This window comes from Mirounga leonina, unplaced genomic scaffold (genome assembly GCF_011800145.1).
Source record: "Mirounga leonina isolate KUSES-001 unplaced genomic scaffold, KU_Mleo_1.0 Mir_154, whole genome shotgun sequence".
NCBI lineage: Eukaryota > Metazoa > Chordata > Mammalia > Carnivora > Phocidae > Mirounga > Mirounga leonina.
In genome coordinates, this window is record NW_023270389.1 from 33,317,709 (window position 1) to 33,337,392 (window position 19,684).

The 19,684-nt window shown below is 46.2% G+C and overlaps 1 protein-coding gene and 1 long non-coding RNA gene across 3 annotated transcripts in view; one reads left to right on the top strand and one right to left on the bottom strand.

Annotated features, from left to right (window-relative positions):
* The window catches only part of CD34 (CD34 molecule), a 23,466-nt gene continuing 3,782 nt past the window's right edge, over positions 1-19,684 (bottom strand). The window contains exons 2-8 of one of the 2 annotated variants that reach the window (XM_035010441.1): positions 12,711-12,893; positions 11,798-12,051; positions 10,472-10,552; positions 2,890-3,040; positions 2,671-2,723; positions 2,188-2,352; positions 1-1,490 (exon numbers count right to left, since the gene is read on the bottom strand). In XM_035010441.1, the coding sequence (XP_034866332.1) occupies positions 1,305-1,490; positions 2,188-2,352; positions 2,671-2,723; positions 2,890-3,040; positions 10,472-10,552; positions 11,798-12,051; positions 12,711-12,893 (1,073 nt within the window). In that variant the 3' untranslated portion in view covers positions 1-1,304. The other variant, XM_035010442.1, reaches the window with a different exon arrangement.
* LOC118014274 lies at positions 15,811-19,517 on the top strand. The gene is made up of 3 exons (XR_004680244.1): positions 15,811-15,830; positions 19,085-19,221; positions 19,440-19,517. It is a non-coding gene; the product is annotated as an uncharacterized LOC118014274 (long non-coding RNA).

The window sequence follows — 19,684 nt, forward strand, 5'->3', positions numbered from 1 at the left end:
TGTGTCTCAGTATCACTTTAATTACAGTATTTACACACACCATTTTGTATTCAGAAATAAAATCCACCCAATCTTCCTATCTCTGGAAAGTTCTATTTCCAACCGTCATTGAAACCAGGATCTCTGCTCACCCCTCTGGAAAAAAAACAAAAATACAAATGAAAACCTGGGCCACCGACAGAGGAGGTGGCTTGTGATGAAGCCCCTCTGGAGATGTCGAGGGGCTCTGACTACACGGGGGTGCAGAGCAGTGAGGGGGTTGGGGTGGGGGAGGCAGAGACAGAAAGGAGTCTGCTGGGAGACTGAGTCCACAGCTCAACCCAGGAGTCAGGGGGAGGAAGGAGGAAACCATCGAGATCAGAGGATAAGGCCAGGACCTAGCCTCTGAGCAAGGGGTTTCCTCAGAGGTGCACAGGTCAAGTGGCTTGGCTCAAAGATCTGGTCCCATGGTCCTGTCCACTTGGACCCACAGGGAGAAACAGGGGCCCAAGATGAGACTCTGTGAGCCCCAGAGAGACAAGGACTGAGCCATCCCCTCTCCCTCATCTGTCCCCAAAGGTAGGAACGCATGTGTCCATGCACCCCTACCCTGTCTCCCAAACACAGACACAAGACATTGTTCAAAACTTGGAGCCTCGTTCCAGGCTCAGCCAGAAAACAGTGCAGGCTTCTGTACGCAGATGTGGGGGAAGAAGGTGTGGAGCTCAGGGGAACCTGAGGGAAGCCAGTGCCTGAATCCACAGTGACTTGGCGTGGGCATAAGGGAGACGGTTTAAGACAACAAGTCTTGCTGGTTATATCATTACAAAGGAGCGGGTACATTGGGTTGCTTTGGTTTCCCTAAAGTAGAGAAGACAGACATGAGGAAGAAACAGGAAAAGGCAAAGCCTCCTGGGAGGAAATTGTAGCCCAGAAAAAGCCCATGCTTCCCCTGGGAGTTCTTTTAATAAGGCAGAGAGGAGGGAGAGGGAAGAAGCCCATGTGTGAATGATGCAAGATCATCACCCCCCCACCCCCAACCCTGGTAGCTTCCCTCCACTTTGGCATTTCCCCCTCATACCTTCACTCAAAGTAGACCAGATTCTAAGCTTAGCGAGCTGAACGTGGAAAGGGCAGGGGTTACCTCCCGGTCCCCAAGGTAGAGAGAGACCCTCGGCCTGGTGGGGTGCAGGGCCCCAGGAACGGCCTCCGAGGGTGTGTGCAGCAGGAAAGGGGAGAAGGTAAGGGATCGAGGCAGCTTGTGGTCAGATGCAGGGAGGGGCCCCTTCCCCAGACCTTGCCCAGCCTCGCCCCTCCCAGCCGAGTCACAATTCCGTATCAGCCACCACGTGTTGTCTTGCTGAATGGCCGTTTCTGGATGTGGCCTGGCCGGTCCCGTTCTCCTGAGCCCCTCGGTTCACACTGGCCTTTCCCTGAGCCTCAGGGGAGGCCCCAGGGCCTGAGCTATAGCCCTGGCCTCCACCGTTCTCCGTGTAATAAGGGTCTTCGCCCTAGACAGTGTATAAATAAAGGAGCATTATCTGGTAAGCAGGGGAGTGAGGCGGTGATGGGGGGAGGAGGGGGGGGGGTTGCAGCTGCATGTGCAGACTCCTTTCTTCCTGAAGAGCGGTCAGGGTTCCAGCTCCTAGAGGAGAAAGGACAGAGGAGAGGCACCACACCGTGCCACTGAGACTCAATAACCAGCTCCCGCCAGCAACCAGGCAGTCCCCAGGATGGAATAACCTCCCCAGAGAAGGGAGCAGGCCAGAGGCCAAGGGTCAAACCCCAGCGTTGTCCTCCCACATCCAGAACACTTCAAGAGTATATTTTCTTTCCATATGTCCCTTCCTGTGAGCTAGATGGGACCCATGGGCACTTAATATACATGCAAAAAAGTGTGGCTGATTCAACAGCCTGTTCTGGTTGTACCCAGCTGAACTACCCTGGCCAAATCAGAAATAGATGATATGAGCCATCTGCTGCCACAGTGAGCGGGTGGGCTGACCCCAGTTAGTGCCCTCTTCCTAATCTGCTCCATATTATTCAGCCTTGTCCACTGACATGGTAATGTGCGTGTATGCACGTCCATGCATAAAGGCACAGAAGTACCTTTCCTGGGATTTCTCCTCCCCACTTCGTGACACTTATGGACCTCCCCAGAGGACCACTATCTTCCTCATTTTCTTTGCCTTGGACCCCTAAACTGACCAGCCTTTCTCCTGTGGGACTCCAGCTGCGGCGGTTCATCAGGAAATAGCCAGTGGTGCCCAAGACAGCCAGCAGGATCCCTGAGGTGACCAGTGCAATCAGGATCTTGCGGGAAGAGCTCTGGTGGCTCCCAACATCTTGCTCAGTGAAGCCTTGGATCCCCAGCTGGAAGGGAAGACACAGAACAGACAGACTGTTACTTGTGGGATGTGAGTTCTGGAGCCCATGCTAGACCCAACAGAGGAGAAACACAAGAAGACTTTGACCTCAGGGATTTTTCTAAACAGGATTGAAGACTGACATCTCTTAATCAAGTTGCACCATAAAATTTTGGTTCAAGCACAGAAAGGTAAAGACTGTCGGAGAAGGTTGGAGAGATAGGAAGGACAGGTCTAGAAAAGAGAATTACTTTCTCCCCTACTCGAATGAATTCCCTTGACCCAGTATTCCCTCTGAGAATTCCCATCATCTTAGAGAACTTACCTTTTTCAGGTCAGACTGGTGCTTTTTCAGAAGTTGGAGCTTCCTGGAAAGTTCTAGAATTAGAAACAGGGACTGCTGAATCTAGAAGCTGGAAGAGCTGTGCCCTCCTATGATGTTCTAGATGATGCTCTGATGGCCAGGGTGGTCCATCTCAGGAGAGCCTCTCCCAAAGTTAGCCCAGCTCTTCTCCCTAGACCCCAAGACAGATGCGCCCCTTACCTGTTCTGTTGGCCAAGACCAGCAGCAGGCAGTGAGGCCTCACCTCAGACTGGGCCAGAAGCAAGGAGCACACCCCGGCCCCAGGCTCAGCCTGCTCCTTCTCACACAGGACTTGGGTTAGTTCCTCTTCATTATCCTTCTTAAAGTCCTCCTGGGAAGACAGAAAGAAATGGCGAGCAGAAGATGAAATTACTAATGTACCCTGAACTGGGTCCAGAGTCTTAGGCAATAATCCTGATTCAAGTCACACTATTACTCTCTATTACCCTTTTTCCCACCTAAAATTATAACTGGAAAAAAAAAAATCCTGTGAACTATATATGTGCAAAAACTCAACAAGAAAAAAACTCCAAAATTTTCCAGTAACCAAAACATGTATCAGCACCATAAGCAGCACTGAAAGGGGCTGAGAACGAATTCAGGGAACAGCATCTTATTGAAGGATTGCCCATGCACACGCACACTCTTTCAAATTAAAGTCGAAAGAAATCGCCGATACCAGAAAATATGAACAGTATGTTACTGACAAAGAGAAAATCCTTTGTTTCAAGGTTACAATAGCCCCAAATGTTGAGGAAAAGCCAAGGGAAGTGAGGATAGAGCACAAATCTCTGGCTGTAGCCTCAGTGGCATCAGCGGGCCCTTCCCTCCTACCCCCCAAGGGGGCTCGCAGAGAGCCTGGCTCAAACTGAAATGGCGTTTTTTTTATCATCCCCTCTTTCTCATTAATGGCATGGACCCCAGTTTTCCATGAGGTTCACAGATTGCTCCAGGCTGCTGGCTGGTCTCTAGGACTCAAGGACTCAGCCCCCCGAGGAGAAATCCTCATGATTCTTTGATAGTTGAGTCCCGGGACCGGGATGAGTCGGAAACACCGGCTGTACCCTTCCAACACCCTGTTCTTCTCACATGTCCCAGGATGTGTTCCAGCAGCTTCCAATCAGAGCACACCCCCCCCCCCCCCCCCCCCCCCCCCCCCCCGCACAGGAAAGGAACCGAAACCAAGACTCTCTCTTCTGTCCGGATGGCAGATGGTGAGGAGGAAATGCCTGAACAGCTCCGACAGCTTTCCTGTTCGGGGAAAACTGCTGGGGCGTGTGAGGGGCATCCGAACTGAGCCTCCGTGGGGGAGAAAGCTTCCTGTTTGTGGGGCAGCGCCGCTCCTTGGGGCCCTCCCAGCTTGGAAAGCAGCCTGGGTATTTTCCTACGGCTGTGGCCCGCGGCAGGAAAGCCCAGGATCCTTTGCTCCTGCACAAGGCAGAGTCGGGATTGGCCCGAGGCCCCAGCTTTCTTCTCTCAGTTGGAATTTAAGGGAGCTCAGGAGGAGCTCACTGGGCTCGGATGAGGCCAGAAGAGCAGGGCTACCTAACCTCCAGGTCACAGAGAGGAGTCCAGAGGTAGCCTCAGAAGGCCCTCAAGAACCAAGGTCACAGAAATTTGAATTCTCCAGCCACTGCTGTTTTACCCCTGAGGGAAAGGTCTCTAAGGAAGTACTTGGATAGAGGCTCTGTTTCTGGAAAAATCTGGTTCTTGAAAACAGCATTTGCGGCGGGCAGTCTGGACACCATTGGATATGATCAACAGTCTGTTTCTTCTCTAGGATCCTTTCTCTTTGGGGAGCCTTGTGTTGCTTTCCTGTGAGCACCACACCCTCCCAAACACCATGCCTTCTGGATGAGGAGGAGGGAAGTCCCTACCTAGATGACTCCGGGCTTCTGGAGTGTCTCTGGTTGAGCTACGTCTCCTTCCTGAGAGAAGCAGAGGGACAGGGCTCCTGCATAATCTAAGCAAGCCAAACAAAACGGCACCTTGCTCAAACTACAGAATCTTAAGAAGCTGCACCTCAACCATAGTCACCTCTTCTGACATTTATGAAGCCCCGATTGTAAGACACTGTGAAAATCTCTGCACGTGTATCAAGTGTGTGGTGGGCTAGGGGTGGGGTGGGGATAGCTATGAACTTCACACAGTCACAGCTCTGTCTGCATGCATGGCAGAGAACATACATGATGCTTACTATGTCTCCGTCACTGTTCTGAGTACTTTATGCATATTGGCTCATTTAGGCTTTGCATAACCCTTTCAGATGGCTGTTATTATTCTCCCCATTTGACAGATGAAGAAACTGAGGCACAAAGAGACAGGTGACAGAGGTAGTTCCATGGTAGGAATCATGACAAAGGTACTGCTAAAATGCTATGGACATTCAAAGGAGGGTGAGGGCACATCAGGTTTGGGGTTAGCAGTAACATGTCAAAGTAGGTCTTGAAGAATGGGGAGAATGTGTGCTGGAGAAGCTGGTAGGGAAAGGCCTTCGGATGGGGTGCTACCACCATGGGAAGCCCAAAGTGAGAGCCTGTGACATTCACAACCCTGGCTATAAGAAGAAGGAAGAACACCACCTTCTTCCTTGGATTCCCCATCCTTCAAGACTCCACTCAAATCCCACCTCCTCCATGAAGTTGGTCCTATCTTCCATAGACTGGGCATCAGCCTTGCCTCTGCTATTTACTAGGTTCTTTGCAAGTCATGCAGCTGGTCTGAGTGTGAGGTTCCTAAGCTGAAGACTGAGTTGTGACTAAGGAGATGTTGTATGAAGAGTGCCCAACAAGGTGTCTGTGGAAACTAATGGGCACTGGACAAATGACAGCTAGTACTGTTACTATTAATAAACAACCATACTATGCACCATATCCCTCAGAATCCACATTTTGAGGTTTGATCATCTTCTGCCTTACTGTTATAGTCATTTCACTCTGGCTAGACTCTAAGACTCCTTAGTTGGGGGAGTGGGTGTACGTTACATAATTTCATAATTTTGAACCCAGACTGCACTAAGCACAGCACCAAACAAACAAAGGAACTCACAGAATTGTTGTTCAACTTAACGTCCCAACTGGTTTGGCCTCCACACAGGATTCCTCCACCCTTTGCTTAGTTTCTTGGACTAAATTCAAGGGAATGACCGCGGCCAGCCTCCCACTTTGGAGTTCAGCAGCAACAGTGAATTGTGTTGGGGACTGGAGAGGAGCAGGTGGATCTTGAACAAAGCACAGTGTTTCTCCGGATGCTTGAAATAAACATCCTTCCCCAAGAGAGGCTGTGGGCAGATACCATGGGAGAGTGGGCAGGAGGAAACCACAACCTTTGCCATTTTGCTCATGAGAATCAGATTTGTGAGCCCCTAGCCACATCTGCTCACATATGTTACTTTGCAAAAATAATACCTACAATAATAAAACCATCTAACCTTTCTTGGGTAGCACCCTCAAACTTTGCAAAGACTCTTAACATGTTAAAGAAGCATGTTAAACATTGGAGTGGGGAAGAGAGGGACAGATATTTTTCTAAATGAGCCTTAAGGTTTTTCTCAGTGCTGAGATTTTTAGGATCAATTCTCATTCTCTCGCTCTCTCTCTCATTTTATCTATTTTGGTGCGAGTTTGATATTGGAGGTAAAACCTTGTTTTCATTTAGAGACTGGAGTGAAGGGCCTGCCACAAGTCACACAACAAGGGGGCAGCAGGCCAAGGGCAAGGAGTTAGGCTGTCTCCAGATCTCAGGCTCTCTCCAGGAGACACACTGTCTTCATCTGTCCTCCATCTGTAAGTTATCTTTTTCTGCATGGAAACTGACCTTTAGTGTTTGGGCAGAGGGCAAGGAAGGCGTGGGCTGGGGGATATGATCTGGAGGTTGGAAGCAGCCTGCCTGAGATGAAGTCAATGTGACAGAATAAGGGTGATGTGAACTAGCCGAGTAAATACAACCTCTGCATAGAAACACATGTGGTTCAAAAGAAAGGTAGTTCTCAAAAACAAATTAGTGGGCAAAGGGCTTGAATAGAGATTTTTCCAAAGAGGATGTGCAAATGGCCAACAAGCACATGAAAAGATGTTCAACACCAATCATTAGGAAATGCCCATCAAAAGCACAATGACATACCACCTCATGCCCACTGGGATGGTTACTATATATATATAAATAACAGGACATAACAAATGTTGGTGAGGGTGTGGACATATTGGAACGCTTGTGCTCTGTTGGTGGGAATGCAAAATGGTGCAACTGCTATAGAAAACAGTATGTCGAGTCTTCAAAAATTTAAAAATAGATTTACCAAATAATCCAGCAACTCTACTTCTGGGTATATACCCAAAAGAAATGAAATCAGAGTGTTAAAGAGATATTTGTACACCCATGTTCATAACAATATTATTCACCATGGTAAAAGGTGGAAGCAATCCAAGTGTTCGTTGGTGGATGAAGAGATACACAAAATGTGGTCTCTACAAACAATGGAATATTATTCAGCCTTGAAAAGGAAGTAAATTCTGACACAAGTTACAACACAGATGAACCTTGAGGACATTACACTAAGTGATATAAGTTAGTCGCAAAAAGATAAAGGCTGTATGACTCCCCTCCTATGAGGTACCTGGAGTAGTCAGATTCACAGAGACAGAAAGTAGAATGGTGGTGGCCAAGGACTGGGAGGCGGGGGAATGGGAAGTGGTTTAATGTGTGTAGAGTTTCAGCTCTGGATGATGAAGAGTTCTGGAGACCGCACAACAATGCGAATGTTCTTAATACCGCTGAACTATTTGTGGGACTACTGAATGGTTAAGATGGTACATTTTATGTTATGTGTATTTTACCACCATTAAAAAATTTCTTGGTGGAAACCCCTAGATAAATGGGTATAGCCTAAGAGAATAAAGTAATCTCACATTTTGGAAATTATTTGGGAAACCATAACCACAATAACTAAATTACCCTGACACTGCAGCCAAGAGAGTGAAAGTCAGACTCAGAGTGACAGGTGCTGCTAATGAGGACTCTAAGATGGGGTAGCAGGTGCTTGAGAAGAGCGTGGGGTTGCCTTCCCTCCCCCAGCTGACAGAGGTGATTTCTGTCTAAAGGTGAAGGATGGGGAGCAAAAGGAGAGTAGCTGAGAAATAAATGTCTGCAGATACATGGACAAAAGACAGGTCTATATGATCCACAGAGTGAGAGCTACGAGGTCGGATATGCAATACATCCCAGTGCAGAGTGAGTGTCAATACCTGAGAACAGTCAAGCGTAATTCTGTTATGGGAATACACTGGATGCAGGAGCATGCCAACACAACACAAGTACTCAAGGACATGATGTTAGGGGAATTCAAATCCTTCATGCTTCTCCTCAGGCTGTGAGTGGGACTTGAGTTTCCCACGGTTAGAACCAGTGCCTTAAGGCCTTCTGACACCAAAAGTGCAAAGGCAACCTAAGGAAAATGAGCAGGCACCACGCCACTCACAGCCCTTGGAACAGATTGATTATCAGACAAACATGCATTAGGACTCAAGGAAAAGGAATCTGAAACACAATCGGGAGCTTTGGCTAAAGATTCTGAGCGAGAATTGCTGACTGGGGAGAAATTACCTTGGGGGGCTTAGGAGGCACTGCTGCTTGGGGGCTGGGGCAAAGGACCCCTGAGGAAGAAAGGGAACCAAGACTGGCAGAGGGGCCAGGAAAACCGTAGCATGACCTGGTGCTACCACAGAGCTGATTCATCATGAGCAGTGCAGAAGCCTTCTTCAGGATACCAGAGGACTTGCTGTCTTTCCACATCCCTACTCACAGATCCTCCCCAGACCTCAGAAGGGAGTACAGACCTTCTCAGCTGTGGCATGAATAGATGAGACCGTAAAGACCACAGAGAGAAAGCAACCATAGCACAGTAAGAGCAGTTATTTCTGGAGTAGCAGTAACTTTCCAGCACCTTGTCTTGTACGATGACCCTAGTTAAATGTGAACCTCGAAGAGCAATGGACAGACACTTAGAATGCTCTGCAATTAGTTCTAAATCAGTGGTACAAAGAAGCAGCATTTTGGCACAGGAAAATAAGTGCTTAACCAGGATATTACTAAAAAATAAATAAAAGTTACTTTTTTAAAGCTATAATTAGCAAAGGGTTTGGCAATTTTTTTTTTAAATAAGTAGAGTTGAAAGTCAGTATCAGAAACACAGAGTATTACCTGTACATTGTATAATCATGTTTAAGTTCACCATTTTGCAAATTGCACTTGTTATCTATTGTGTGAACTAATATCTTTGCAATCCCCATTGTTTTTAAAAGTCCTAGGCTAAATAAAGACCTTAGGTATAATTTTAAGAGATCTGTGAGTCAGAATGACCCAGCTGAAAATCACAGGTAAAATATGGGTAGTCAGAATGGACCAAATAAATAGCCGAATGTTTTCTACAGACTACAGTCTACCCAGGTCCTTCCCAATCTATGCAATCACACACCACATATATGGCTCCCTTAAATGGATTCCCAACTTGTAAGGAAATGTTTTTTCCTACAAGTGAATAGGAAGAGTCCTGTCATTCCATTCTTTGTCAAGGAAATTGTAACTGTCAGGAAAATTTACCGGAACAAAGCAAGAACGTCTGCTATCACCATTAAAAGTTAATGCTGTACAGTATAGTCTTACCAATGCAATAAGACTTGAAATTGAAACAAGGTGTAACTACTAAAAAGGAGGAGAAAAACAATGTATTGTGGTAGGTAACAAGATAGCTTGCCTTAAAAAAAATCAACTATAAAGCTCTTGTAATTAACCAGTATGTTAAAGAAAATGGCAAAACCCAAGATAAATTTCAGAACTCAACTTTCTAATATACCACCAATGATCAATTAGAATATTTAATGGGAAATCTATATTACAAATAACCTTAAAAAGTTCATAAAGCCTACAGGAAAAAAAACCTAGCTTTTAGTTTTTGAAAACTAAAAGGACAATATGCTGAACAATACAAGAGAAGACCAGAAAAATACAGAGGGACTTATAGCAGTTCCAATGAAAATCTTGTTTTTGTTTTTTTTTTTAATTTTGACAAGATGTTTCTAGAGTTTTTCTAAAAGAATAGGCAAAAAATACATTTTTTTATAGTGTAGCAAGCAAAGACCTGCTTGGCTGGATATTTAAAATACTACAATGTAAAAGTATAATAATTTTTAAAAATTTAAAACAGGCAAAAAAAAGACAAACCGAACAAATAAAATATCTCTGAAGAATATGCCCTGGGACATATAAAAACTTAATAGAAGCTAAAAAACAGCATTCCAATCAACAACAGAGGGTATCATTCAATAAATAATGTTAGGAAAACCAGTTATATGGAAACTACAGCATTAAGCACAAAGACACTCTATATGGATTAAAGAGTTACATGTCAATAATAATAAACAATTGGTATTTTAGGTTACTAGTTTATATTTCACTAAGGACTTTCTTAACACAAAAGCAAACTTAAATCTGACTATGTACATACATATTCAATGTACAACAGAGGAGGGAAAAAGTAACAACTAAATTTAAATAAAATTGTTTTTGCCTTCTTTGCCCACCAGATGGGGCCTCTTACTCCCTAAACCCAAAGCTCAGTGCTGGAAAGTGCCTGACCAAGCTAAGTTCTTCCCACCCCGACCAAAGTCTGGTCCAGTCCAGGATGGCTTAAGGATGTTCAGAAAGGACTGTGGGACAAGAGGGAGGAGGAAAGGATGGGGGTGAGGTGGAGGGGAGTTTGACTTACACAGCTGTAGGTCTCATTTAGCTCCAGGCAGATACCTTGGGTCAATTTCACTTCTTTGACTTGGGAACATTTGATTTCTCCCTGTATTAAAACAAAAACAAAGTAAATAAGCCAGTATCTTTGCCCCTCATTCCCTCCCCCACCTTTTTCTCTTTGATTTCTGTGAGGTACTCTTTTAAGAGGTTTTAGGAAAAAGGAAATTTAAAAATGTTAAGGGACTAGAGCTATACAATGGTATTCCTCCCTTCCACCATCTCACTCCCATCCCCATCAGATAATCAAAACTTGTTACTATCCCAGGCTTGCCAGCAAGTAGCTATCTGCAGTCTTGGTAAACATTAGCTTAGATGGTACAGAAATGGAAGAAGGGAGGAACTTTTCCCACTGGGGCTGTTTTCCCTGCAGTGGATTATACACTTGCAAGCAAGGCCATGTAAGCAAACAGATAATGGGGTGGCCAGGCAGAACCTGGTGACACTCTTTTTCCTCTTGGCCCCTTGGACTCCCCAGATTCCTATTCTAGTTCCTTTAAAAACAGAAACCAGGCAGGTTCCTCACACCTGCCTCGAGGCTCCACGCCCTCATATTTTCTCCCCTTCCTGCTTTTATAAAAGCTGTTGACAGCCATAGACCCCAAGGCTGAGCTCACCATCCCTGGTCTGCCCAGTTCTTCATGGCTTCTCTATGCCTGGCATACTGTCAAACCTTCTCATATACAGGAAACGGTAGTTGTCCTAAACCTTTTTGGAAAAGTTGCCCCATTATATGGAGGATGGTTTCCAAATATGCCCGAAGGGAGATGGTGCCCTGGTCAAAGCCCAGACGGAGAGGTACTAACAAGAACCACAGCAGACCTCCGAGAATCCCTCTTTACTTTCTACTCCTTAGAAATGCAATACCCACAGCATTGGGTATACCTGTCTCCACTATTCTCTTCCCCTGTCTATCCTTTCCAGCAATATTTAAGCTGCATAGTTTCTTTTTTAAAAAAATATTATTTATTTATTTAGAGAGACAGAGAGAGAGCACGTGAGAAAGGGGAGGGGCAGAGGGAGAGAGAAAGTCTCTAGCAGACTCCTTGCTGAGCGTGGAGCCCAACATGGGGCTTGATCCCACAATCTTAAGGTCATGACCTGAACTGAAATCAAGAGTCAGACGCTTAACTCACTGAGCCACCCAAGCACCCCTAAGCTACATATTTTCCTTGCTAATTCTTACATGACCCAAATCTCACTGCTTGGGATGAGGAGAGGTTGAAAGGAAGAGAGGGTTTGCATACATATGAAGTGAGGGGGTAATCTGCCACTTTTGGCCCAATTCACCCACCCTGATGGTACTGGGGGTAAGAGAAAATGATGCAGAGTGTTCAGTGGGGGATGTCACAAGGCTGGTGCTGTTGTATGGGGAATCCGAAACATTTCCAGGTAGCAGACTGGGCTTCAAGGTCATGTCTGAAGTTGAAAAGTTGGTTGGGATAGAAGTTACTGTGATAGCTAAAGAGGTCTGTGACTGGACAGAAGAGCTCGTGGTCCCGGGCACTGGGGTGATCTCAGAGGTAGATGTGATATTGACTGTAGTCTCTGAAATAGACCAAAACAAAACACAAGTGTGCATGTGCACATGTTTGCATAAACACACACACACACACACACACACACACACCCCTACACATGTCTCAGTTCACCGTCTTGAATTAAAACCTTATAGAGAATGATATTGGCATGGACTTCAAACTAGAAAAGGGAATTTGGGGAATTAAGAGCTACTTCATGTCCCAACCCTTACCAAACTCATTTCAAGCCAGCTGTTGGAACCACAGCTATAATTGAAAATGTTATTAGAAGAGCTTTTGGGTTTCCGACACTGAACTGGATTCTGGTCTACCCTAAAGAAGTCAAAAAGCAGTTTGAACCTGAAGAGATCAGAGATTTCTAGGGAGTCTTCATCTGATCCTTGTTTTATCACTAACCTGAAGTCAGCATGAGAGCAGGGTACAAGGAGAATGACTGATCAGGATCAGCTGCTAAAGCTGCCTGAGAAAGTTGTCACTATATATCACTATAAATTATCAGAAACTTACTTCAGGGTCCCCAAAGCATGATGCACAAACCATATTTCGTGGGGCTTGTATGTTCCCATCTGTGGGGGAAAGGAGGCCTGGGGGTGGTCTGCAAATATCCTAATGCTTTACCCAGGCACCAGCAGCATCCCTCTGGGGCCTGAGACAAGCACTTTTTACCTGAGATGGTTGCAGTGGTACCACTGTTGTCCTGAGAGACAAGGTACAGGGTGGTACTTCCAAGAGGACTTAGGGTGGTGGCCTTCTGGTTGGATACATTTGCAAACACAGTTGAAGTTATTTCTTGGGGGGTTGACTCTTTGGTGATAGCAGTCATGTTTTCTGTATTTGGGAACCCAGAGGCTATAAAGAAACAAGGAGGACAAGTCAGAACCTCAGTCATCCATGACATCATGACATCAAGACTATCCTTCTGGACAGGTGATTAATTTCTTACTACTAGATTTTCCCTAAGAAAATAAGGAAGGGAAAGCTTGTATGCACCAAGTGTCTAATATAGTATTATTTATAGGAGGGGAAAGTTGCAAACAACTAAATGAATTACAATAGGATAAATGCTATATGCACGTCATGTACCATAATCATTACAAATAAAAAATTGTAAGAAAAACTAAAGCCACATGAGAATACAAGGCAATGTTTGTAACATGTTAAGTAAAATACTAAAATATCAAATCATATCTCAATAAATATCACAGAGATCTAAAATATGGGGGAGGAAGTACCCTTATTTCCTTTTTAATGTGTCTTCCTCTCTTCCATCACTCTCCATCCGCTAGAGTAATATACTCTTGGAATAATCACTACAGCCATGCCATTTCCATGCACCCCCCCCTTAAAAATCTTCTGTCTAAGGCTTTCCCATTCCCAAACTCCCTTCATTCTTTCCCTTATGGCCTGCAAACCCATCCTCCTTGTCTTTTGTTGAGAAACTCAGTAAGCAGCGCCCCAGCCCCCCCCCACCCGACACACACAGATTTCTTTCAAGAAGCTCTGACCTAGGAATCCAGTGGATGGACTAGAGAATATAAGGCCTGGTTTCTCATCAAATGTAGTGGGAAGAAAGCTTAGTTCTGACTCTGCCAATAACTACGTAGTTTAACGCGTGTGTGTGTATATATATGTGTGTATCTCAGTTTACCAATCTCTAAAGTGAGGGTCTTTTCTTACATGGATTGTTGGGAAAATTAATGACAAATATTAAATTGGTATAGTATAATGCTCCCGGATTTAATTATTCTCTGAAGATCTTCATGAAGGTCCTTGCCTTTCCATGTTTCCTGGGGTACCTATCAGTGCCATCCTTACACCCAGGAAAGAGAAGATTCCTGACTGGACCTGAACTTCAGAGTCTGTATTCTGTTCCTCCTTCTACTCTGCCCGGCCCCAAACCGTGAGGAGTCCATGGGGCCAAGAGAGATGTGCCCTCTCTCCTAGGTCATACAGTGGGGACCAGAATTTCTAGAACTTCTTGCCCAAATGGCTCTTTGCTCACTTGAGGATCTTCATGCGGCCCTTTCTCCCAGTCCATCCTTCTGAGGGTGAACTGCAGCACCGGGTATGTACCTCCAAGGCACAAGAGTGGCCAAGAGGTGGCTGTTTCAGGGAGAAGGGTTGCACGTTTCGCATGTGGGTGGTGTGTCACTTGCATGCATAGAAGATCCCCAACAACGTGTGCCAGAGTTGTGAGTAAGAAGGGAAGAGGGATGGGCTAGGGCTAAAGGCCATCTCTTCCTGCTCAGAGACCGACAGGGTCCAAATTCACACGTGGCCTTCCAGATGGCCATGAAGGTATGATTTTCAAGGTAAGAGGATAGAGGATATTTCATTTAAATAGGCCTGATTGGTAACTTTGAAGTACTTAGACATATGACTGAGGGCCTCTATTCTATTCTTGGCGTGGGCCCTATAAACCTTAGGGATGGGCTTGGTGCCTAGAGGTCAGCGCCCAGCAGTACCACCCTTAAGGAAAGACCCCTGAGGATCCCAGGCCACCCTAAAGCTTGTCTTTAAATTTTCCTGATTGAGATCTAGGTCTGTATCTTTTGGGGTTTCCAAGTAAATAGCAATGTAGAATGACACCTCTTCTTTCCCTCGACATCAAGAGGGAAGTTAGGCTTTTGTTTCATTGCAATTAACTTGGGACCAAGAATGCTGCCTTTAAAAATGGTGACAAGTTTCACTCTCCCACATCTGCCTCCCTCCCCACCTGCTACAAGTAGATTGTTATGAAAGGTGAAGACAATAAGCATATCTTTTTTTTTTTTTTAAGATTTTATTTATTTGACAGAGAGAGAGATAGCGAGAGCAGGAACACAAGCAGGGGGAGTGGGAGAGGGAGAAGCAGGCTTCCTGCCGAGCAGGGAGCCCGATGTGGGACTCGATCCCGGGACTCCGGGATCATGACCTGAGCCGAAGGCAGACGCCTAACGACCGAGCCACCCAGGTGCCCGACAATAATCATATCTTAATATTACGTGCAGGTGAGTGGGAGGAAGAAGTGATATTACCATCTCCATTTTAGAGATAAAAACCTGAATCACCAAGGTTTTGGACAAGAGGGGAGGCCATAGTTTATGCGGGGCAGGGAGCAATGGGGCCACTGAGGTTTAGCAGACACTTGAGTGGAAGGAGCCAGAGGGTCAGGGAGTCTAAACTGCTAAGGATCAGGATGCATCCTCCACCCTTCTGGAGAGAAAAGAATGGGCTCCTATCTGGGTCAGGTGGGAGGTGGTCTTCTCATAATAAAATAGATGGGGAAGCATATCCAGTCTTCCTCTGCTCCTAGATAGGACCTGCTCAGCAATCTGCCCCTAAGGTATGAACTCACCGAAGGGGGCAGGTGGTGGGAACATGTGGACACTGAACTGAAGGATCGTCCTCTCCGGGTACCACTCCAAGGCACCACTGGAACTCCCCCTTGACATCATCCTTCTTTCCCACCCTTTCCTCTTCTTCCTTCCAACACATCAATTCCTGGGAATCCTATCTGGCTCAGCCTGGCCCAGCCCTTTTCTCTTTCCAAAGAAAGCTGGGCCTGACTGAGGTGATGTCATGCTTTTGAACACCCCCCCCCCCCAGGGCCTCCTTCGCCCAGACAAACAGTTTTGAACTTTTCCAGATGTGCGTGGAGACCTGCTGCTGGTTCTGAGGACAGGAGTGCCTGTGCCCGATGAGTGAGGCAACTCTGGACCCAGGCCAGCTACTGACCCACTAGGGTCGGGCTCCCGGCGGCCGCAGCCTCCTCTCACCCACCACCTGGCCAAACACCGAGCAAAGGTAGCAGATCCATCTGCAAAGCGAATGAAAGCCCAACCTCAGATTCACGTCCCTGAGCCTGGAGTGGGCAAGGATGCCCGCTGAGAGCCTGGAGAAACAGTCAAAGAGGGAGGCCAGAAGGGCAAGACTCAGTGACAGGATACGTTTGAGTTGGTATAGAGCGAGGGAACATGGTGGTAGGGCCCTGGAAGCTAATCCAACCGGGGGTGGGGGTGGGGCTGCTGCAGAGGGACTGGCAGGGAGGGAGCCCCATGGTTTCACAGCTTCTAGGGCTCCCATTCTATCTAGAGCTCCCCTGAAGAGACTGCATCTTGCAGGAATAACATTTACATGAATAAAGACTGACCACAGGTCTCTGTTCATCCTCTTCCCACACACGTCCGTGGCATTAAACCATCAAATGCTGACCCTTCTTTATCTGAGCTTCTGTTCTCCCCACTCGGTAAGGGAGTAACAGCAGCTTACCAGTTCGATTCTAGGAGACAATCAGCGAAACCTCCACTCCATTCCATTCTAGACCGGGGCCTTCCAGACAAATAGCCTTTAGCCCCAACCCAACAGATCATTTTCAAATTTAAAATCAAACAAAAGTACAATTTAAAATCAAACAAAAGGCTATCTTCTGCTGTTTACTTCCCATTCTACCTTTACTAACTGTGTCTCCCTAGGTACCCGATTTGACTCTAGATATCCTATTTGATCTCAACTCATGAACCTGGGGCAAAGGGAGGAGACAAGGTATCAGGAAGTTAGCAAAAACGAGGATAAGAACCCAAAATGGCCAAATAGAGGTCACAAAAGTCCTGTAGTAAAAGTAATGCATTTAACTTATAGGCACTTATTCAGAGACGATTATTCTTGTCTTCCACGTAGTTCTAACAAGCTTGGTTATTTGATATCCTAGCTAAAACTAAAAATTAGAGACTCCTAGAAGCAAACAATAAGGAGAAACAACAGCTTAAAAAAGAAGAAACAGAGATAAAAGAAAAACAGGCATGAGTATTAAAACCCACACCAAACTGGCATCATTTATGGTAGGAGTAAATAAATGCATACACCTTAATAAGCACTAACAAAGTCACTGAGTTGCACCATAACCAAATTATTTTCCTGATCCAACTGAATCATGGAAGTTGAAGTCCTTTTTTTGAGGGGCACTAAGGAAGCAGGGGTGGAACGTAATATATTTTTAAGAGATTTCTACCTACGATTAGTAAAATGAAAAATCTTTTCATCTTGAAAGAGGGGGTACAGCTCCTCCCATCCAGAAAGCTCTGCTACCTAACTAGCTAAATTCCCATGCTTTAGGAGACTATACTTGGTCTTGTTTTTTTTTTGTTTGTTTAAGATTTTATTTATTTATTTTAGAGAGAGAGAGAGAGAGCATGCACAAGCAGGGGATGAGCAGAGGGAGAGGGAGAAGCAGGCTCCCCACCGAGCAGGGAGCCCAACGACGATGCTGGGGTTCGATCCCAGGACCCCGAGATCATGACCTGAGCCGAAGGCAGATGCTTAATCAACTGAGCCACCCAGGTGTCCCTTGGTCTTGCTTTTCAAAGACCCTCTTATGTTTAGTGGGGTTTTTTTTGCTGGTGTTTCCCTGATCTCCTGGCCAGACAGCCCCATCCCATCCTTCTGTTCCAATCCTGGCAGCCGGCCCCAGAGGGGTTTCTGGGAGGAATTCTTGGGTGTCTCAGCCCACAGGGAGACAGCACTGGGAAGAAGCAGCCTGCTGCCTCCGCTGGGACCTCCCAGTCTGTGTTTCTGAGAAAACAGTGAAGCCTCCATGCGAAGAGTGTGGGCTCGGCAGTCAGACCGTGTACTGAGGTTTCTTTACCCTGTTCTCGCTGTCAGGGCTTGGAAGGAGGCTTCCTCAATTCTCTAGACCTTACCTGTGAAATGGGAATAAAAACCGCCCCTACCTCCTAGTTGTTTTGAGGAATAGAGGAGTTAAGGGGCTTAAAGCAGTTAGCCCGGCTGGTAAACGCTCAAGAAATGGCGGTTATCTTTAGTCAAGGGCCCCCTTCCTTCTGCTTCTCAGAGGCCTTCAGACACGTCTCTCCGCCACTTATCTGGCACAAAATCATATATGCTGTTTCCTGAGTATAGGTCTTGTCGCCTCAGTTACATTATAAATTTCTTTAGTGTTGGAAGTGTCTCTTGGACTCATTCGTTCTACTCAGGGCGCCAAGCAAGACCATCTGAGCTCGGAAGAAGTCCTCAGATTGCATGGCGCCCATGACAGACATATGCACGCCAACCGCCTCTACGGACAGCCATCGCATTCAGGGCTCCAATTTAAGAAGGAATTTATTAAATTAGGGAGCGACCATGGGAGGATGACCAGAATCAGGAGAGTTCTAGAAGCCAAGTCTCATATGGTTGAGGGCCTGGAGTTACTTCATCTAGATCGGGGGTTGGCGAACAGCTGGTGGACCCAATCTGCCCACAGGCCGTTTGTTGTATGGCCAGTGAGCTAAGAAGGGCTTTTACATGTTTCAAGTGTTGTAAAATAAAACAGAGTAGACTATGCATCAGAGACAACATATGGCTTCCAGAGTCTACAATATTTACTATGTGGCTCTTGACAGAAAAAGTTTGCCAACCTCTGATCCAGAAAAGAAGAATCTGGGGAGGGAGAATAAATAACTTTATTCAAGACTCATTTCACTTACTTACTCACTCTTATTTTTTGTCATAAGCACCAGTGATGTGCAAAGGACCATGCTCAGTGCTGTGCGAGCACAGAGTAAGAGAAGACTCCTTCCTGCGGTGTGGTGTGGGTGTCATCCCAACTTAAATAAATCTCTGTCCTCAAGGAGTTTATAATCTAGTGGGATCAGACAGGTCAATATCAGATTCATTCTGTGGTAGTTCCAAGAATAGAATCAGATTAGAAGTTACTGAAGATTGGAGTGCCTGGGTGGCTCAGCCGGTTAAGAGTCTGCCTTTGGCTCAGGTCATGATCCTGGAGTCCCAGGATCAGCCCCATTTCGGGCTCTCTGCTCAGCGGGGAGCCTGCTTCTCCCTCTCCCTCTGCTTCTCCCCCTGCTTGTGCTCTCTCTCTCAAATAAATAAATAAAATCTTAAAAAAAGAAGTTACTGAAGATTAACTGGTTCTAATTAAGAATAGAATTTAAAGTTAATGATTAGAAGATACAAGAAAGCTAACTTCATTGTAATACAAAGAAAAGCTGAAAATAACATGTTTTTGTTTTGTTTTGTTTTTTAATGGAATGAACTACTCTGGGAAGTGGTGAGCCACCCTTCTTTTCCGGGAGCACTCAGGAAGCGTCCTTGTTATGCGTCTCACTAAGATCGGGCATCTTGGACTAGCACGAAGAACTGGCTTGTTGGCCTTCTGATGGTTCTTCTGAACCTAAGCTGTGATGTGAGCATAAACCAAGTGTCTGTGGTCTGAGGCTACCAGTGGACTGGGACTCCTCTTTCATATGCAAATAGCTGGTCTTGGCCCCCATCCACTTACCCTGGAACCCCAGGCTCCTGAGCTTCCTCTGGGGGCCCAACGTTTCTCCCAGTCCCCTCTTCCTTCATTCTCCTCATTGCCACTGACCCCTTTTCCACAGCTCTGTGCCTCCCTGTCCTCAGGTTGCTGCCTGTCTCCTTCCGATTCGCCGGGGGCCAGCCAAGCACCCAGTCCTTTCTTCCAGAGCACACTAATGCCAGGTGAGTGTGTGTTTATCAAAGGCTTGAGGGCATGGCACCAGATCAGAGCCCAGCCCAGAAGAGACACCGGCGTCAGCCTGAACTACTTAGACATCACTGTGCTAAGCACCCCTGCCACACCATGAAGAGTTTCTCCGTGCCGGGTCTTCTCCACCCTCAGGCACCAC